The 17,169-nt window shown below is 39.1% G+C and overlaps 1 protein-coding gene across 3 annotated transcripts in view; it reads left to right on the top strand.

The window, feature by feature from the left end:
* Nucleotides 1–13,093, top strand: part of SGTB (small glutamine rich tetratricopeptide repeat containing beta) — a 57,812-nt gene extending 44,719 nt beyond the window's left edge. Inside the window, exons 7-11 of one of the 3 annotated variants that reach the window (XM_033179718.1) lie at nucleotides 1,749–1,875; nucleotides 1,987–2,049; nucleotides 10,530–10,567; nucleotides 10,814–10,897; nucleotides 12,436–13,093. In XM_033179718.1, coding sequence (XP_033035609.1) covers nucleotides 1,749–1,875; nucleotides 1,987–2,049; nucleotides 10,530–10,567; nucleotides 10,814–10,897; nucleotides 12,436–12,547 — 424 coding nt within the window. In that variant the 3' untranslated portion in view covers nucleotides 12,548–13,093. Of the gene's footprint in view, nucleotides 1–1,748; nucleotides 1,888–1,986; nucleotides 2,050–10,529; nucleotides 10,568–10,813; nucleotides 10,898–12,435 lie in introns of all 3 variants that reach the window. The other 2 variants (XM_033179716.1, XM_033179715.1) reach the window with 2 other exon arrangements.
* The last annotated feature ends 4,076 nt before the right edge of the window (nucleotides 13,094–17,169 follow it).

Raw genomic sequence — 17,169 nt, 5'->3', positions numbered from 1 at the left:
TTTCTGTTTGCTGCTGTTTCCACTATAATGCTTCTCCCATATTTTCATGACTACTTTCTTTACATCCCTCAGATCTTTCCAATGTGGCTACTTTTTGAGCAGCTCTCCTATTCATTCTCTTCAATATTGCCCTTTTTATTTGCATGCTTGTTGCCTGGTTGCCTGTCTTCCCCAGGTAGAATGAAATTTTCTTAAAGTCAGGAAACTTTATCTTTTTTTTTTTGAGATGGAGTTTCGCTCTTGTTTTCCAGGCTGGAGTGCAATGGCGCAATCTTGGCTCAGTGCAACATCCACCTCCTGGGTTCAAGCAATTCTGCTGCCTCAGTCTCCCAAGAAGCTGGGATTACAGGCATGTGCCACCATGCCTGGCTAATTTTTTGTATTTAGTAGAGACAGGGTTTCACCATGTTTGTCAGGCCTGTCTCAAACTCCTGACCTCAAGTGATCCACCTGCCTCAGCTTCCCAAAGTGCTGGGATTATAGGCATGAGCCGCTATGCCTGGGCTAGGAACTTTATCTTTTTCATTGTGGAATCCTTGGTATCTTTAGACACTTTTTTTTTTTTTTGAGACAGAGTCTCAGTCTGTCACCCAGGTTGGAGTGCAATGGCTCTATCTTGCCCACTGCAACCTCCACCTCCTGGGTTCAAGCAATTCTTTTGCCTCAGCCTCCCTAGTAGCTGGGATTACAGGCATCTGCCACCATGCCTGGCTAATTTTTGTAGTTTTAGTAGAGACAGGGTTTCACCATATTGGCCAGGCTGGTCTCAAACTCCTGACCTCAAGTGATCCACCCACCTTGGCTTCCCAAAGTGCTGCTGGGATTGGAGACATGGGCCACTGCGCATAGCCAGGATCCTCTGTATCTTTAGATATTATTTTAATAATATTCTTATACATCATAGAGTTTCAATAAATAGTTACTGACTTGACTCTTGATTAACTAGGGACCTGATAAAGTATCATACATGGTTGACTGGTAGAAAATGAATTAGGTTCTGATAAAGAGAAAAAGAGAAAAGAAAATAGTAATTTGTTTAAAACAAACCTAAAACAAACAGAAACCCCTAATACCATCTCACTATATATACAGTTATTGTTTAGTTCTATAATAATTTTTCAGTAAGTGAATTATAACTAGGTAAATATGAACATTAAAATTTAATAACTCTTTGACTTGTGCCTGGTATAATTTGTCATTTGAGTTGTAAAGGATGCTAATTTTATCTACCTCTTTTGATCAGGAATAGTTATCTGATAACTACAGACTGTTTTCCTAATGGCAAATTGATATGTATTGTTGCTCTGTTAGGAAGAAGAAAGCATGTGGGCTATTTTGAAGCACAAATACAGTTTAGAGTCCTTAAAAATGGTGTTAGCATCATGGATTTTTGTGACCACAGGATTGTCAGCTCACATCTTTTGGAACTTACTCTAGGCATTTCTAAAGCAAATTATTTTACATATTAGGCTTTAAAAAATGGTAGAATAAGTAAGATAATCTCTAGCATTAAATTCATGATCTGTAGGACAACCAGGTTGTCAGCAAGCAGAATGGCGAGAGTTCAAATGTACAGAATCTTAAGTTGAAGGGAATTTTACTCCTATGAGCCATAGTACAGTGAATAAATTAAGTATAATCTGGATTAGAACTGAATACCAAGACAGACAGACGTTTGACGATGTTTGTGATGTCCTGATGTTCTTTAATCATGTATCTCATATTCTTGTACTCTGTATTCCCTTCAGGCTGGCCCTCACTGCCATGAATAAATTTGAAGAAGCAGTTACAAGTTATCAAAAGGCATTAGATCTTGACCCTGAAAATGATTCCTATAAGTCAAATCTGAAAATAGCAGAACAGAAGTTAAGAGAGGTATCCAGTCCTGTAAGTTGTTAATGCCAAATGAGTGAAGTATTTTCTGTCACTCACAAGTTATTGTAATTGTAGTTGTTGGACTGATTCTCAGATATAATTGTTTTACAGACAGGAACTGGACTGAGCTTTGACATGGCTAGCTTGATAAATAATCCAGCCTTCATTAGTATGGTGAGTATACTTTCTTTTCTGCCTCTACTGACTTTGTTTTCCTTAGAGCTATGTAGCTATGCAGTTTTTTTTTTAGAAACAAGTAAGTGAGATTTTGTGGTGGTAGTTGTAGTGGGGTGTTAATATAAGGCTATAGCAGGGTTTTTTTTTTTAAATTTCCAACTTTTATTTCAAAGTGCAGGGGTACTTGTGTGGGATGTGCAAGTTTGTTACATAGGTAAAATGTGTGCCGTGGTAGTTTGCTGCACAGATCCTTCCATTACCCAGGTATTAAGCCCAGCATCCATTAGCTGTTCTTCCTGAGCCTTTCTCTCCTCCCATCCCCTGCCCTCCAACAGGCCCAATGTGTGTTGTTCCCCTACGTGTGTCATTGTGTTCTCATCATTTGGCTCCCACTTATAGGTGAGAACATGTGTTATTTGGTTTTCTTTTCCTGTGTTACTTTGTTAAGTAAAATGGTAAAATGGCCTCCAGCTCCAGGGACATGATCTTGTGTCTTGTTATGGCTACATAGTATTCCATGGTGTATATGTACCGCATTGTCTTTATCCAGTCTATCATTGATGGGCATGTGGGTTGATTCCATGTCTTTGCTATTGTGAATAGTGCTGCAGTGAACATACGTATGCATGTGTATTTACAGTAGAATGATTTCTATTCCTTTGGGTGTATACCCAGTAATGGGATTGCTGGGTCGAATGGTATGTCTGCTTCTAGGTCTTTGAGGAATCACCACACTGTTTTCCACAATGGTTGAACTAATTTACATTTCCACCAACAGTATTAAAGCATTCCTTTTTCTCCACAACTTCACCAGCATCTGTTTTTTTTTTTGTTGTTATTCTTGTTGTTGTTTGTTTTTTTTTTGAGACGGAGTTTTACTCTCGTCACCCAGTCTGGAGTACAATGGTGGGATCTCGGCTCACTGCAGCCTCCACCTCCTGGGTTCAAGCAAATCTCCTGCCTCAGCCTCCTGATTAGCTGGGATTATAGGTACCCACAACCACACCTGGCTAATTCTTGTATTTTCAGTAGAGATGGAGTTTCACCATGTTGACCAGGCTGGTCAAACTCCTGACCTCTGGTGATCCGCCCACCTCAGCCTCCCGAAGTGCTGGGATTACAGGCATGAGCCACCATACCTGGCCTATTTTTGAGTTTTTAATAATAGTTGTTCTGACTTATGTGGGATGGTATCTCATTGTCGTTTTGATTTGCATTTCTCTAATGATCAATGATGTTGAGCTGTTTTTTCATGTTTATTGGCCACATATATGTCTTCTTTTGAGAAATGTCTGTTCATTTCCTTTGCCCACTTTATAATGGGGTTGTTTGTTTTTTTCTTGTAAATTTGTTTAAGTTCTTTATAGATATAGTATATTAGACCTTTGTCAGATAGATTGCAAAAATATTCTCCCATTCTGCAGATTGTCTGTTTACTCTGTTGATTGTTTCTTTTGGTGTGGAAAATAAGCTCTTTAGTTTAATTAGATCCCATTTGTCAACTTTTTCTTTTGTTGCAATTGCTTTTGACATCTTCGTCATGAAATCTTTGCCCGTGCCTATGTCCTGAATGATATTGCCTAGGTTTATAGAGTTTTTATAAGTTTTGGGTTGTACATTTAAGTCTTGAATCCATTTTGAGTTGATTTTTGTATATATGTAGTATAGCAAAGGGGTCCAGTTTCAATTTTCTCCATTTGGCTAGCCAGTTCTCTCGGCACCACTTATTAAATAGGGAATCCTTTCCCCATTGCCTTTGCCAGGTTTGTCAAAGATCAGATGGTTGTGGGTGTGCAGTCTTATTTTTGGGTTCTCTGTTCTGTTCCACTGGTCTATGTGTCTGTTCTTGTACCAGTACCACGCTGTTTTGGTTATTGTAGCCCTGTAATATAGTTTGAAATTGGGTAGCATGATGCTTCAGCTTTGTTCTTTTCACTTAGGATTGCCTTGGCTCTTTGGGCTCTTTTTTGCTTCCATATGAATTTTAAAATAGTTTTTTCTAATTATTCTGTGAAGAATGTCAAGGGTAGTTTAATGGGAATAGCATGGAGTCTGTAAATTGCTTTGGGCAGTATGGCCATTTTCATGATATTGATTCTTCTTATCCATGAGCATGGAATGTTTTTCCACTTGTTCCTGTCCTCTCTTATTTCCTTGAGCAGTGGTTTGTAGTTCTCCTTGAAGAGTTCCTTCACTTCGCCTGTTAGCTGTATTCCTAGGTATTTTATTCTTTTTGTGGCAATTGTGAATGGTTCATTTGTGATTTGACTTTTGACTTGCCTGTTGGTATGTAGAAATGCTAGCGATTTTTGCACATTAATTTTGTATCCTGAGACTGTGCTGAAGTTGCTTATCAGCTTAAGAAACTTCTCCACTGAGACAATAGGGTTTTCTAGATAAAGGATCATATCATCTGCATATAGGGATAATTTGACTTCCTCTCTTCCCGTTTAAATACCCTTTATTTCTTTATCATGCTTGATTTCCCTGCCCAAAACTTCCAATACTATTAATATGTTGAATAGGAATGGTGAGAGAGGATATTCTTGTCTTATGCCGGTTTCCAAGGGGAATACTTTCAGCTTTTGCTCATTCAGTATGATATTGGCTGTAGGTTTGTCATATATGGCTTTTATTATTTTGAGGTGTGTTCCTTCAATATCTAGTTTATGGAGAGTTTTTTACATGAAAGGATGTTGAATTTTATTGAAGGCCTTTTCTGTGTCTGTTGAGATAATCATGGGGTTTTTGTCTTTAGTTATGTTTATGAGATGAATCACATTTATTGATTTGCATATGTAGAAATAGCCTTGCATCTTGGGGATGAAGCCTTCTTGATTGTGGTGGATAAGCTTTTTGATATGCTGCTTGGATTTGTTTTGCCAGTATTTTGCTGAGGATTTTTGTATCAATGTTCATCAAGGATACTGGCCTGAAGTTTTCTTTTTTGTTGTTGTATCTCTGCCAGGTTTTGGTATCAGGATGATGTTGGCCTCATAGAATGAGTTAGGGAGGAGATCCTCCTTTTCAATTTTTTAGAATAGTTTCTGTAGGAATGGTACCAGCTCTTTTTTCTACCTCTGGTAGAATTTAGTTGTAAATTCATCTGGTCGTGGACTTTTTTTTTTTTTTTTTGGTTGGTAGGCTATTTATTAGTGCCTCAATTTCAGAACTCATTATTGGTTTGTTCAGGGATTCAGTTTCTTCCTGGTTCAGTTTTGGGAGGGTGTATGTGTCCAGGAATTTATGAAGTTCTTCTAGAAATTGATTAGTAACATTTCTAGTTTATGTGCATAGAACTGTTTTTTTTTTTTTTTTTTTTGAGACGGAGTCTCACTCTGTCGCCCGGGCTGGAGTGCAGTGGCCGGATCTCAGCTCACTGCAAGCTCCGCCTCTCGGGTTTACGCCATTCTCCTGCCTCAGCCTCCCGAGTAGCTGGGACTACAGGCGCCCGCCACCTCGCCCGGCTAGTTTTTTTTTTTTTTTTTTTGTATTTTTTAGTAGAGACGGGGTTTCACCGTGTTAGCCAGGATGGTCTCGAACTCCTGACCTCGTGATCCGCCCGTCTCGGCCTCCCAAAGTGCTGGGATTACAGGCTTGAGCCACCGCGCCCGGCCAGAACTGTTTATAGTATTCTTTGATGGTTGTTTGTATTTCTGTAGGGTCAGTGGTAATATCCCCCTTATCATTTTTTATTGTGTTTGTTTGAATCTTCTCTCTTTTCTTTTCATTAGTATAGCTAGCTATAGTTTATTAATTTTTTCAAAAAACTAGCTTCTGAATTCATTTTTTTTTTGGAAGGGTTTTTTGTGTGTCTCTCTCCTTCAGTTCAGCTCTGATCTTGGTTATTTCTTGTCTTCTGCTAGCTTTGGGGTTTGTTTGTTCTTGTTTCTCTAGTTCTTTGAGTTGTGATGTTAAGTTGTCAACTGGAGATCTTTCTAGCTTTTTGATTTGGGCATTTAGTGCTATAAATTTCTTTCTTAACATTGTTTTAGCTGTTTCTGAGATTCTGGTATGTCGTTTCTTTGTTCTCATTAGTTTCAAAGAACTTCTTGATTTCTGCCTTAATTTCGTTATTTACCCAAAAGTCATTCAGGAGCAGGTTGTTCAATTTCCATGTAGTTGTGCGGTTTTGAGTGAATTGAGTGCTGTGTTGTGATAAGAAGAATGTGTATTCTGTTGTTTTTGGGTGGAGGGTTCTGTAGATATCAGGTCCACTTGATCCAGAGCTGAGTTCAGGTTTGAATATCTTTGTTAGTTTTCTGTCTTGATGATCTGTCTAATATTGTCAGCAGAGTGTTAAAGTCTCCCACTATTATTGTGTGGGCGTCTAGTCTCTTTGAGGCTCTCGAAGTACTTGCTTTGTGAATCTGGGTGCTCCTGTATTGGAGCATATATATTTAAGATAGTTAGCTCTTGTTGTTGAATTGAACCCTTTACCATTATGTAATGCCCTTCTTTGCCTTTTTTTTTTCTTGAGACAGAGTTTTGCTCTGTCACCCAGACTGGAGTACAGTGGCACGATCTCAGCTCACTACAACCTCTGCTTCCTTCTTTGTCTTTTTTGATCTTCTTTGATTTAAAGTCTGTTTTGTCGGAAACTAGGGTTGCAACCACTGCTTTTTTCTGTTTTCCATTTGCTTGGTAAATTTTCCTTCATCCCTGTATTTTGGCCTATGTGTGTCTTTGTATGTATAGTGGGTCTCTTGAATACAGCTCACTGATGGGATATTGTTTTTTTATCTAGCTTGCCATTCTATGTCTTTTAATTGGGGCATTTAGCCCATTTACATTTAAGGTTAGTATTGTTATGTGTAAATTTGATCCTATCATCATTATGCTAGCTGGTTATTTTGCAAACTTACGTGGTTGCTTCACAGTGTCCCTAGTCTGTGTACTTCAGTGTGCTTTTGTAGTGGCTGGTAACAGTTTTTGCTTTCCATATTTAGTGCTTCCTTTAGGAACTCTTGTAAGGCAGGTCTGTTAGTAACGAGTTCCCTCAGCATTTACTTGTCTGAAAAGGATCTTATTTCTCCTTTGCTTATGAAGCTTAGTTTGACCAGATATGAAATTCTGGGTTGGAAATTCTTTTAAGAACATTGAATATTGGCCCCCAATCTCTTCTGGCTTGTAGGGTTTCTGCTGAGAGATCCGCTGTTAGTCTGATGGGCTTCCTTTGTAGGTGGCCTGGCCTTTCTCTCTGGCTGAATGGCAGGGTTCTTAACGTGTCCATGTACCTCCTGTGGGAAAGCCATGGATGGACTTCAGGAAGCTCATGGATTTTCCCAAAATTGGACATAAAAATCTATGTACATGTGTATATGTGCATTTTTCCAGGAGAGCATCTTATTTTTCGTTGGTACAGGAATCTGCCAATATATGAAATGTTAAAAACTACTCTCTTACATAAAAGCGGTCCTAGGAAGATATCTAACATCTGCAGTTGGAGTATTTGGTCATTGCGGTTCCCTAGGCTTGCCCCTCAGCATTATCTGCCTTGTTTTTTATCTTTAGAGTTCGATATATATAGATATATCATATGTGTGTCCTCTATTCTTACAAACCAACAAAATAATGTCTGGGCCTTTTTGAGAACATACGTGCTCTGGTTCAGTATGTGGTAACTTTCATTGAGTGGGTTTAAGATGTTCCCAGGGCATATCAAGCTCCTGGGGTGACTGTATACTTTGGATGAGAATTATTCCATCACATGATATGCCCTTGGAAGGCAGGAATCAGTTTTTATTCATCTTCTGTTTCCTTCAAAAAATGTGTCTTGCATCCATTAAATCTTCTGTTGAACTGAAATGCACAGATGACTCATTCCCAGTGAGATAAGTCTTTTTAGCAATTGGTAGTTTTCATTTTTCCCTCATCAAATTTCAGCCTTCTTAACACGCTAGCAAATACATGTTTTGTAGATCTTGTGACTTCATTTTTTTTTTGGAAGCATAGTTACCCATTCCAGGACTCAGGTTATGGTATTGTAACAGGATGTGAAAAATGGAATTCTTTTAGTTTCAGGTTTGGCTTAGGCTCCAAGCTGCTATGTACCAAAATAAGGTGTGAGACCACCATGTAGGAGTTGCAAAAGATGGGGATAAAAAACTTGTTTTGTGACTCATAAAAAAGGCAAGGTTGATGGAAATTAAAACAAGATTTTTGGAGAGAGCTATTAGAGTTCTAGGGCTCCCTAGATGAAGGAATTAGGGAGGCTTGCTCTCATCTCAAGCCCTCGCTGAGAAAGGGCGTTTCTGGTACGGAGACTTTCTACCCGATGGTTCAGCTGGAAAGCCAGTGGCAGAATTAGCTGTGTGGTTTGGGCAGTTACTATACTGATGAGAGTAGAGCAGAGGTGTTTCCTGTGGACCAAGGTGAGCACACACAGTTGTGAGAGAGGGTGTCTGAATATGTCCAAGAGGCTTTCCTGGAAGTGTGATAGATTCCCAAGACAGGGAATCTCTGGAGGACTGCCAAGAACCTGAGACTGAAGGGAAAGTCATAGCATTCATCCAGAGGGTAAATTAACCTTTTCAAAGAAGAGATAAGAAATCTCCAGGGGCCTAGGGAAAGCAGAAGTGTCTGAAGAACACCAGAAAGTACCCCATAAGAGAACCACGTAGTTTTTGAATACCTTGCAAACTCAAAGAGCACCAATGCAAAACTAGTAAGATAATACCAGTCATCAAATAAGAACTTTGCTGCTCCTTTCACCTTTCCTTCCATTTAACCCTCACCCTGGAGGGCCACAACTCTTAATCAGCAAGCTGGGGGAAGAGGACTGGAAGCACTAGAGGATAAAGAAGGACTATAGGCCTTGGTGTGGTGGCTCACACCTGTAATCCCAGCACTTTGGGAGGCTGAGATGGGTGGATCACTTGAGGTCAGGAGTTCCAGACCAACCTGGTCAACCTGGCGAAACCCCGTCTCTACTGAAAATAGAAAAATTAGCTGGGCATGGTGGTGCACGCCTGTAATCCCACCTACTTGGGAGGCTGAGGCAGGAGAATCACTTGACTCCGGGAGGCAGAGGTTGCAGTGAGCTGAGGTCATGCCATTGCACTCCAGCCTGGGTGACAGAGTGAAACTCCATCTCCAAAAAAAAAAGCACTGTAGGAGAGCAGTCCCCAACCTTTTTGTAACAGGGACTGGTTTCATGGAAGACACTTTTTCCATGGACCATACTGGGGGTAGGGGGTAGGGGAAGGATGGGGAGAATCGTTAGATTCTCTTGAGGAGCACTCAACCTAGATCCCTCACGTGCACAGTTCACAATAGGGTTCTTGCTCTTATGAGAATCTGATGCTGCAGCTGATCTGACAGGAGGTGGAGCTCAGGCAGTAATGCTTGCTCGCCCACCGCTAACTTGCTGCTGTACAGCCTGGTTCCTAAGAGTCTGTGGCCTAGGGGTTGGGACCCCTACTATAGGAAACAGAGCAGTCAGTGATCCCTCTTTTCTACAACTGGTCAATCTGTAGCAGGCCCATGCTAGGAAGGGAGAAGTTTTACCTATAAATGAAGCTTTATGTATTTCGTTGTTACACTGAGACATTAATTGCTGAACTGGAGGTCATTTTATAGAACTTAAAGTGACAGGAGGACTGCTTACTGAAAAGTGACCGGAAAAGCCATAGATCTGTTCTAAATTTCTTCTAGATCCTAGATTCTGGGAGAAGGGGAAGAACTACTGTTGCAGAACTAGTTTAAAGGGATTGCAAAACCAGCGTTTCATGTTTACAGCTCATCCATCCCGCTTTTCCTGTGTCATGCCTTTAGCACTTACGGGTTGGCTCAGAGGCACCCATCCTGACTGGGACTTGAGGAAAGTTTTGAATTACTTACGAATCAGTCAGTGATCTTTCTGGTAATAGAAGCAAGTGGTGGCTTTTACCAACACCTCATAGAGAGTCTGTGAATAAAATCTATTGTCTACAAAGATTTAGACTAAATTCAAATTTTACATGAGTATTGTTGACATTACCAATTTGAGGGGAAAAAAATGTGATGCTTTCAAAATAGAATGTTTTAAAAGTGTGTGTGCACATAAATATAATTCCCTGTGCCACCGTAAGCATGGGAAGCATTGAAACTGCTGGGCCCCATGGAGCAAAGTCACATCTCTTAAGAGCTCGTTTGGAATGGACCTTCTCAAGTGTAGGAGATCCCTTAACTATAAGTTCCTATTTTTCCTTTTGGCTTAATTGGTCTGATCAGCAGTAGGAGGTAAACTGCTGTCAACATCCTCAGTTTACAGTGTTGTTTGTAATCTCTTTATCCTCACCGTGTCTTCTTAATGCCACTTTTTCTAGTACTTTCTCTTTTTACATTCCCATTTACTTTGCTTAGCACACTGAAACTCTACAAAATGTTAGTGCATACATGGTTTACCTTTCGTTCTTCTAAAAAAAAAAAAATCTTTGTTAAAGATCCCTACATATTAACTGCCTTTAATGGGACGTGCTATTTTTCAATTTCAGGCAGCAAGTTTAATGCAGAACCCTCAAGTTCAACAGCTGTAAGTATATAGAAAGAGCTTATTACACTTCTCCCACCTTCTACTTGCCAGGCTCCTAATTTGAGCACAGTAGCTCAAAAATGATGAAACTGTTCTGAATGACAGTCAGTTGGAGCTTAAAGCCACACACATTTGGCCTAGCTACTGGTATAACATGGGTATATTTTATTAAGTTTTCCTCGTCCAGTTGTCCTATTTGTTAAGAATATATACCAATTCCAGTGATGTATTTCTTGTGTACTCTAGAATGTCAGGAATGATGACAAATGCCATTGGGGGACCTGCTGCTGGAGTTGGGGGCCTAACTGACCTGTCAAGCCTCATCCAAGCGTAAGTATTATTTAAAACAGAAATAGTGAAGATGTATTTTATGTTTTACAGCTTATCTCTATGGTGAGGGGTCGGGGCTTTCTTTTTATCTTTTACCGTTAGTAACTTTGGCCTCCTTAATGTTACTACATCTGAAAGAAGTTCATGAATTAGAACCACTTTTTAGACTGCAGGGCAGGAATCCATACCTAGATAGTTGGCCAGTCCTGTCTGTTGAGAAAAACAATCATGTTTATTATGCTTTTTTTTTTTCCCCCGTTCATTATGCTTTATTTTTTGGGACTTTCAAGTACCAGCAGAATCTTTGCTTCTTTTTCTTTTTTGGTACCATCTCAATAAGGCAGGTGAGGGACAGATATTACAAAAGTAGATAATTTATATCCCTACCCAATGGCTAGAGAAACTGAGGTACAGGTTACTGACTTGCTAAGGAACCGATAGCACAGTCAGTCTTTTTCATTTGTAGCCTAATTTTAATTTTACTTGATTGTGTTGTCAGTGTGAAATTAGGGTCATTGGTTTTTAAGTGGGGGTATCAGTACTATATCTTTGCTTACAGAAGGTCCCAAGGATTGGTGCCCTGGTACTTTGAGGGTATGGAGACAAACGGTAAAAAATCGTATGTCCAAATAAATTGTGATCTCATATATATATAAAGCTGCTAATCCCCCATTTTTTCCCAATGAAGATCCAAGTTTTTCAGCAGACTTCAAACTACCCAGGGACGCAGATGAAGGTCAAATATCCTCTTAAAATATATATCAATTTAGGTACACATACATAGTTTAAAATCACGTTACATACTTTAATGTTCAGGCAATTCAGGAAACTTTTATTCAAACTTTTTCAGTGCCTGTCAGCACTTAGAGGAACTACTTGCATCTTCTCGTTACTTGAGCATATTGCCTCCACTTGTATCAGATTGGTGAAGATAACTTTACTTTTTGAATCTGTGTCTGATACTCTCACTGGACACTTTATATGAAGCCACAGTACCATTTGTTGTTTGTCAGCACAACCGTGTATCCACTTAGAATATTGCGTTTTTAGAATGACCTTTAAATGGCGTATAATAATATCTAACACTGGCAATAGAGGGTCACAGACTACAATTTGTGTTAAACTTCTTAGTGTTTTTAAAATTACTTGTTAGGTGACCTCAAAAAGCATCCCAAACTGGGTGTTATATGAGACTATTAAGACTTGCGTATAAAAGCATTATATTTTAGCACATACAATAAAAACATACACTTCTTAGCCCTTTGCTTCTTTGTCATTAGCACTAGAGAAGTAGATTTCACCCAATTGAGGTACTTATTTTTTTTAGCATGGGTGTTTTGTTTCTTATAAAGAACACTGCATTGTAATAATGTGATATGGAGGCACTGGTAAACTTGTAGATACTAAAGAGGTGGCTCTAAAACTTATTTTTATAGAAAAAAGCCCCCTTTAGGTAGCTCCCACATTTTCTGCAGTTTTTGCTTGGGTAAATGTGACTGGCAATTCCCTATTCAAACCACATTGCCTCTTTACTACAGGGGACAGCAGTTTGCTCAGCAGATACAGCAACAAAATCCTGAACTTATAGAGCAACTGAGAAATCACATCCGGAGCAGATCATTCAGCAGCAGCGCTGAAGAGCATTCCTGATTTGACCCGGGGCTCAAGCCCAAGATACAAATGGTTTATGGCTATGAATGAAGTATTTGTTGTAGATAGTCCCCTCCCTCGTTCAAAAAACCAAACAACATATCTGATGTGTGAAAATAATGGAGGAAAACCTCTTGTGTATATTCTTAAAGAATAAATCCGTTTAGACAATAGGTTTATCACAGACAAACTGAAAACATGACTCCTTTGGAAGTGATCACTAGCCTTGTTGAGTGCCAGTGTAGCACTGGGATAAGGTTCCATTTTCAAACTTCTATCATATTTGTATATTAGACTTAATAGCAAAGTATATTTATTGAACTCTAGTAGGCCTATTTGTTGGTAAGCTCTTTAGCTCCAATTTCCTTTAAGCAGTTTTTTGAGAGGGGAAATGACCCAAAGGAAAGGTTTCCTATGCTAGTTGAGAAGAAGTGTACTTGCCACTGAGCAGTATGTCAGGAAAGAAGGAATATTATCTACGTTTAGCTTTGATAAGTGCTATCAGTAATGAATATATAACATGGGAACCAATATGATCTTTAATGTTGTTTGTTCTGGTGAACAGAGAAACTTAAGAGCTGTTAGAAAGTAGCACTTGATGCAAGGGATGTTTTGAAAAGAAAAAATTGGTAATGTGAATGTACAGAAAGTAAAGGGTAGGATGCTCAGGTTTTCTGCATCTTAACTAATCTTGTCTGCAGTTTGGTATTGATAACATTAGCATGGCCACTTACGCTAAACACACAATAAGATACATTTAGAAATCTTTAATGTACTGGTTAGGTCAGTGATATAACTGTATGACTTAATTATCACAATTTCCCCAGTGGTAAGCTTACCTTGGAAACTATTAAATATAAACATATTTTAACTAAGCCAGTGACCTGGTCCTAAGTTAAGGATGTTCTAAATGGTATTTAATTGTGTGCCCACAAACACTGATTTTTTTAAAAAAGAAAACTTAGTAATTATTTGATGGATAACAAAAAGCATCTATCACTAACATTGCTTGTTCATGTAAGCTTCTGTGATAATTTGGCTTGGCATGCCAGTCTTACAATTAACATAATTTAAATTTGATGCAATTTAAGTATAACAGGAGACTTAAAATATTTTGTTATAAATGAGATGCCATATTATTTAGTGGAGAAAAGGGGCATTAGGCATAAATAGCATGGGTCTAATTACATTGATGATGAGAGTTTAATTCCAACTAGAGTATATTTTTTATTAATCATGAAATTGGTGCTGACATGTAATGACTTCACAAGTTTTACAAGGGAAAACTGAAAAAGGAAGTAATATAAATTTTGTGGGGTTTTTTTGAGATGGAGTCTTACTCTTTTGCCAGGCTTGAGTGCAGTGTTGCGATCTCAGCTCACTGCAACCTCCACCTCCTGGATTCAAGCGATTCTTGAGCCTCAACCTCCCAAGTAGCTGGGATTATAGGTGCCCACCGCCATGCCCAGCTAATTTTTTTTTTTTTTTTTTTTTGAGATGGAGTCTCACTCTGTCGCCAGGCTGGAGTGCAGTGGCACAATCTGGACTCACTGCAACCTCTGCCTCCCAGGTTCAAGTGATTCTCCTGCCTCAACCTCCCAAGTAGCTGGAATTACAGGGACACGCCACCATGCCCAGCTAATTTTTGTATTTTTAGTAGAGACAGGGTTTCAGTATGTTGGCCAGGATGGTCTCTATCTCTAGACCTTGTGATCCGCCTGCCTTGGCTTCCCCAATGTTGGGATTACGGGCGTGAGCCACCGTGCCTGGCTGCTAATTTTTGTTTTTAATGGAGACAGGATTTCACTATATTGGCCAGGCTGGTCTCAAACTCCTGACCTCAAGTGATCTGCCCATTTTGGCCCCTCAAAGTGCTGGGATTAGAGGTGTGGGCCATTGTGCCTGGCCAGGAAGCAATATAAAATTAAATTAGTAATAATGCAGATGATTAGGCCTTACAGAACCCTTTCAAAAGACTAATCGGCCGGGCGCAGTAGCTCATGCCTGTAATGGCAGCACTTTGGGAGGCTGGGGGCGGGGGGGATCACCTGAGGTCAGGAGTTCGAGACCAGCCTGGCCAACGTGGTGAAACCTCACCTCTCCTGAAAATACAAAAATTAGCCTGGCTTGGTGGCAGGCGCCTATAGTCCCAGCTACGCGGGAGGCTGAAGCATGAGCATCACTTGAACCTGAGAGGCGGAGGTTGCAGTGAGCCGAGATTGCGCCATTGCACTCCAGCCTGGGTGACAGAGTAAGACTCCATCTAAAAAAAAAAAAAAAAAGAGAGAGACTAATTATTTTGTATATTGAGGTTTAAAAACCAACTTTTCTCTTTCTCCTTTGTGACGTCAGAATAGTAGTTCTATAACTTCATTGTAAGAATCACCTGGAGAATTCATTAAAGATGCAGATTCAGGGCCACGTGTTTAATTCTGTTATAGTAGGTCCTGTAATAAGGCCTAGGAATGGCCATTTTAAACAGTACACTAGGTGGTTTTGATACAGATCCAGGGACTCTAACTTAGAGGAACACTAGGTTAGAGGTTTCTCAATTACACCTGCAAACACCTAAGCACCTGGCTAAAGCTACAATGAAGATCTGTATGAAGATATATAGTTCTACAGAATTTAAAAAAAGCAGAATTCAAGTCTTCAGCCCTTAGAAGTTAAATTCGTATTCCATCTAAGCCAACTTTGTTTTTCACTAAGTTAGACTAATCTCCTAGTATTCCAGTATTACACAGAACGAAGTAGTACTACTAATCACATAGAAGTCATTACTGTGATATAAAAAGCAACATCGATTCTTTGTTTTTTTTTTTTTTTGAGACGGAGTCTCGCTCTGTCGCCCAGGCTGGAGTGCAGTGGCCGGATCTTGGCTCACTGCAAGCTCCGCCTCCCGGGTTCCCGCCATTCTCCTGCCTCAGCCTCCCAAGTAGCTGGGACTACAGGCGCCCGCCACCTCGCCCAGCTAGTTTCTTGTATTTTTTTTTTAGTAGAGACGGGGTTTCACCGTGTTAGCCAGGATGGTCTCGATCTTCTGACCTCGTGATCCGCCCGTCTCGGCCTCCCAAAGTGCTGGGATTACAGGCTTGAGCCAGCGCGCCCGGCTGCAACATAGATTCTTAATTAAAAATTAGTCACTCATATTCAGTGTTGAATAAGAAGTCAAAGTTTCTAGCGTAACTATCTTGAGTGCATTTAAAATGCTTTTAGAGCAATAAGATAAGCTTCTAGCTCACTGCCTAGAAAAACGGAAGATACAAATTCACAGTGTCAGAAATGAAAGAGGGGATATACTACAGACACTATAGGTATTAAAAGGCTAACTAGAAAACACCATGACCAACTCAAGGATTGTATATTTAACAACTTAGATGAAACAGATTCCCTATAGGATACAAACTAGAAATCTCACTGGAGAAATAGAAAACCTAAACAGACCCGTATTTATTAAGGAAATTGAGTTTGTGGTTAAGTTAAAAACCTTCCAGGAAAGAAAACTACAGGCCCAGATAACTTCTTCAATGATGAATTTTACCAAACACTTAAGGGAGAAATAATAGCAATTCTAAACAATCTCTTCCAGGAAACAGAAGAGGAGAAAATGCTTCCCAACTCATTTTATTTGACCAGTATTACCCAGACAAAGATACTATAAGAAAAAAACTTTAGAACAATGTCTTCATGTGCTAACATCTGTAAATTAGCCATTCTTTTTATATGAAATAATGGGAATTGGTATATTTCTTCCATTTCATTTTTCTATTTGTTTCTTTGCTAATATACCACCTGTAACAAATTCAATCCAGATGCTATCTGTCCACTTACCTACATTTCCATTCTATTCAAGCCATTTTTGCTCTTCAAGTACCTTGATCACTTTGGAATCACAGCATTGCAAGCTGTTTCAAAAAAATTCTGTGTGGTTGGATTGTGCTAGCTACTTTTCAATTTATAAAAACTGCCCCATATATTTTCTTGCTTGTCTGGGAAATATAGTTGCTATCTAACTAGAAAAGTAAGAGGACATTATTAAACTAACTCTTTAAGCATCCTACTAAATGTTTGACTTCATTTCTTGTAGTAGCTGTAGCTATTATGATACTATGTAAAACAGAATAGGTTCTATATATGCAAATGACATTTTCATTTAATGTACCAAATTGTGTATCTAACTTTTATAATATAGGTTAAACAGATCCTTTCTAAGAAGGCATTATCTAATCTTTACTTAAAACTATGAAAAATATGTGTCCACGTTATTGTTTATAACAGAAGAGACTATAATTAAAGTACAGAGCAGATTCCAAGTGACCATGATATTACTTTTAAGATTTAAAACAGAATGAAACAGAAGATTCAGTCATAAGAAGATGCTTGAAAAACAATCCAAGTATCCAGTGCAGTGGCTATAAATATTATTTCATCATTTAATCAATCTTAATCATTTTGAAACAAAGACAGATTTCAATTTTACACTGCTTGCACTTTATTTTGTACGGACATTTCATTAATTATTACTCAATTTTGAGGTGCAAACCTTCTGAATATAGCTTTCATTTTGGACCAAACAATTTGTTATGGCAATAAATAATGATGCATTGAAAATCCAATTTTTG

The sequence above is a fragment of the Trachypithecus francoisi genome, unplaced genomic scaffold (genome assembly GCF_009764315.1).
Source record: "Trachypithecus francoisi isolate TF-2019V2 unplaced genomic scaffold, Tfra_2.0 Lachesis_group2, whole genome shotgun sequence".
NCBI classification, from domain to species: Eukaryota; Metazoa; Chordata; class Mammalia; order Primates; family Cercopithecidae; genus Trachypithecus; species Trachypithecus francoisi.
Note: the sequence above shows the minus strand (reverse complement) of the source record. Positions and strands in the feature narration are given on the sequence as shown.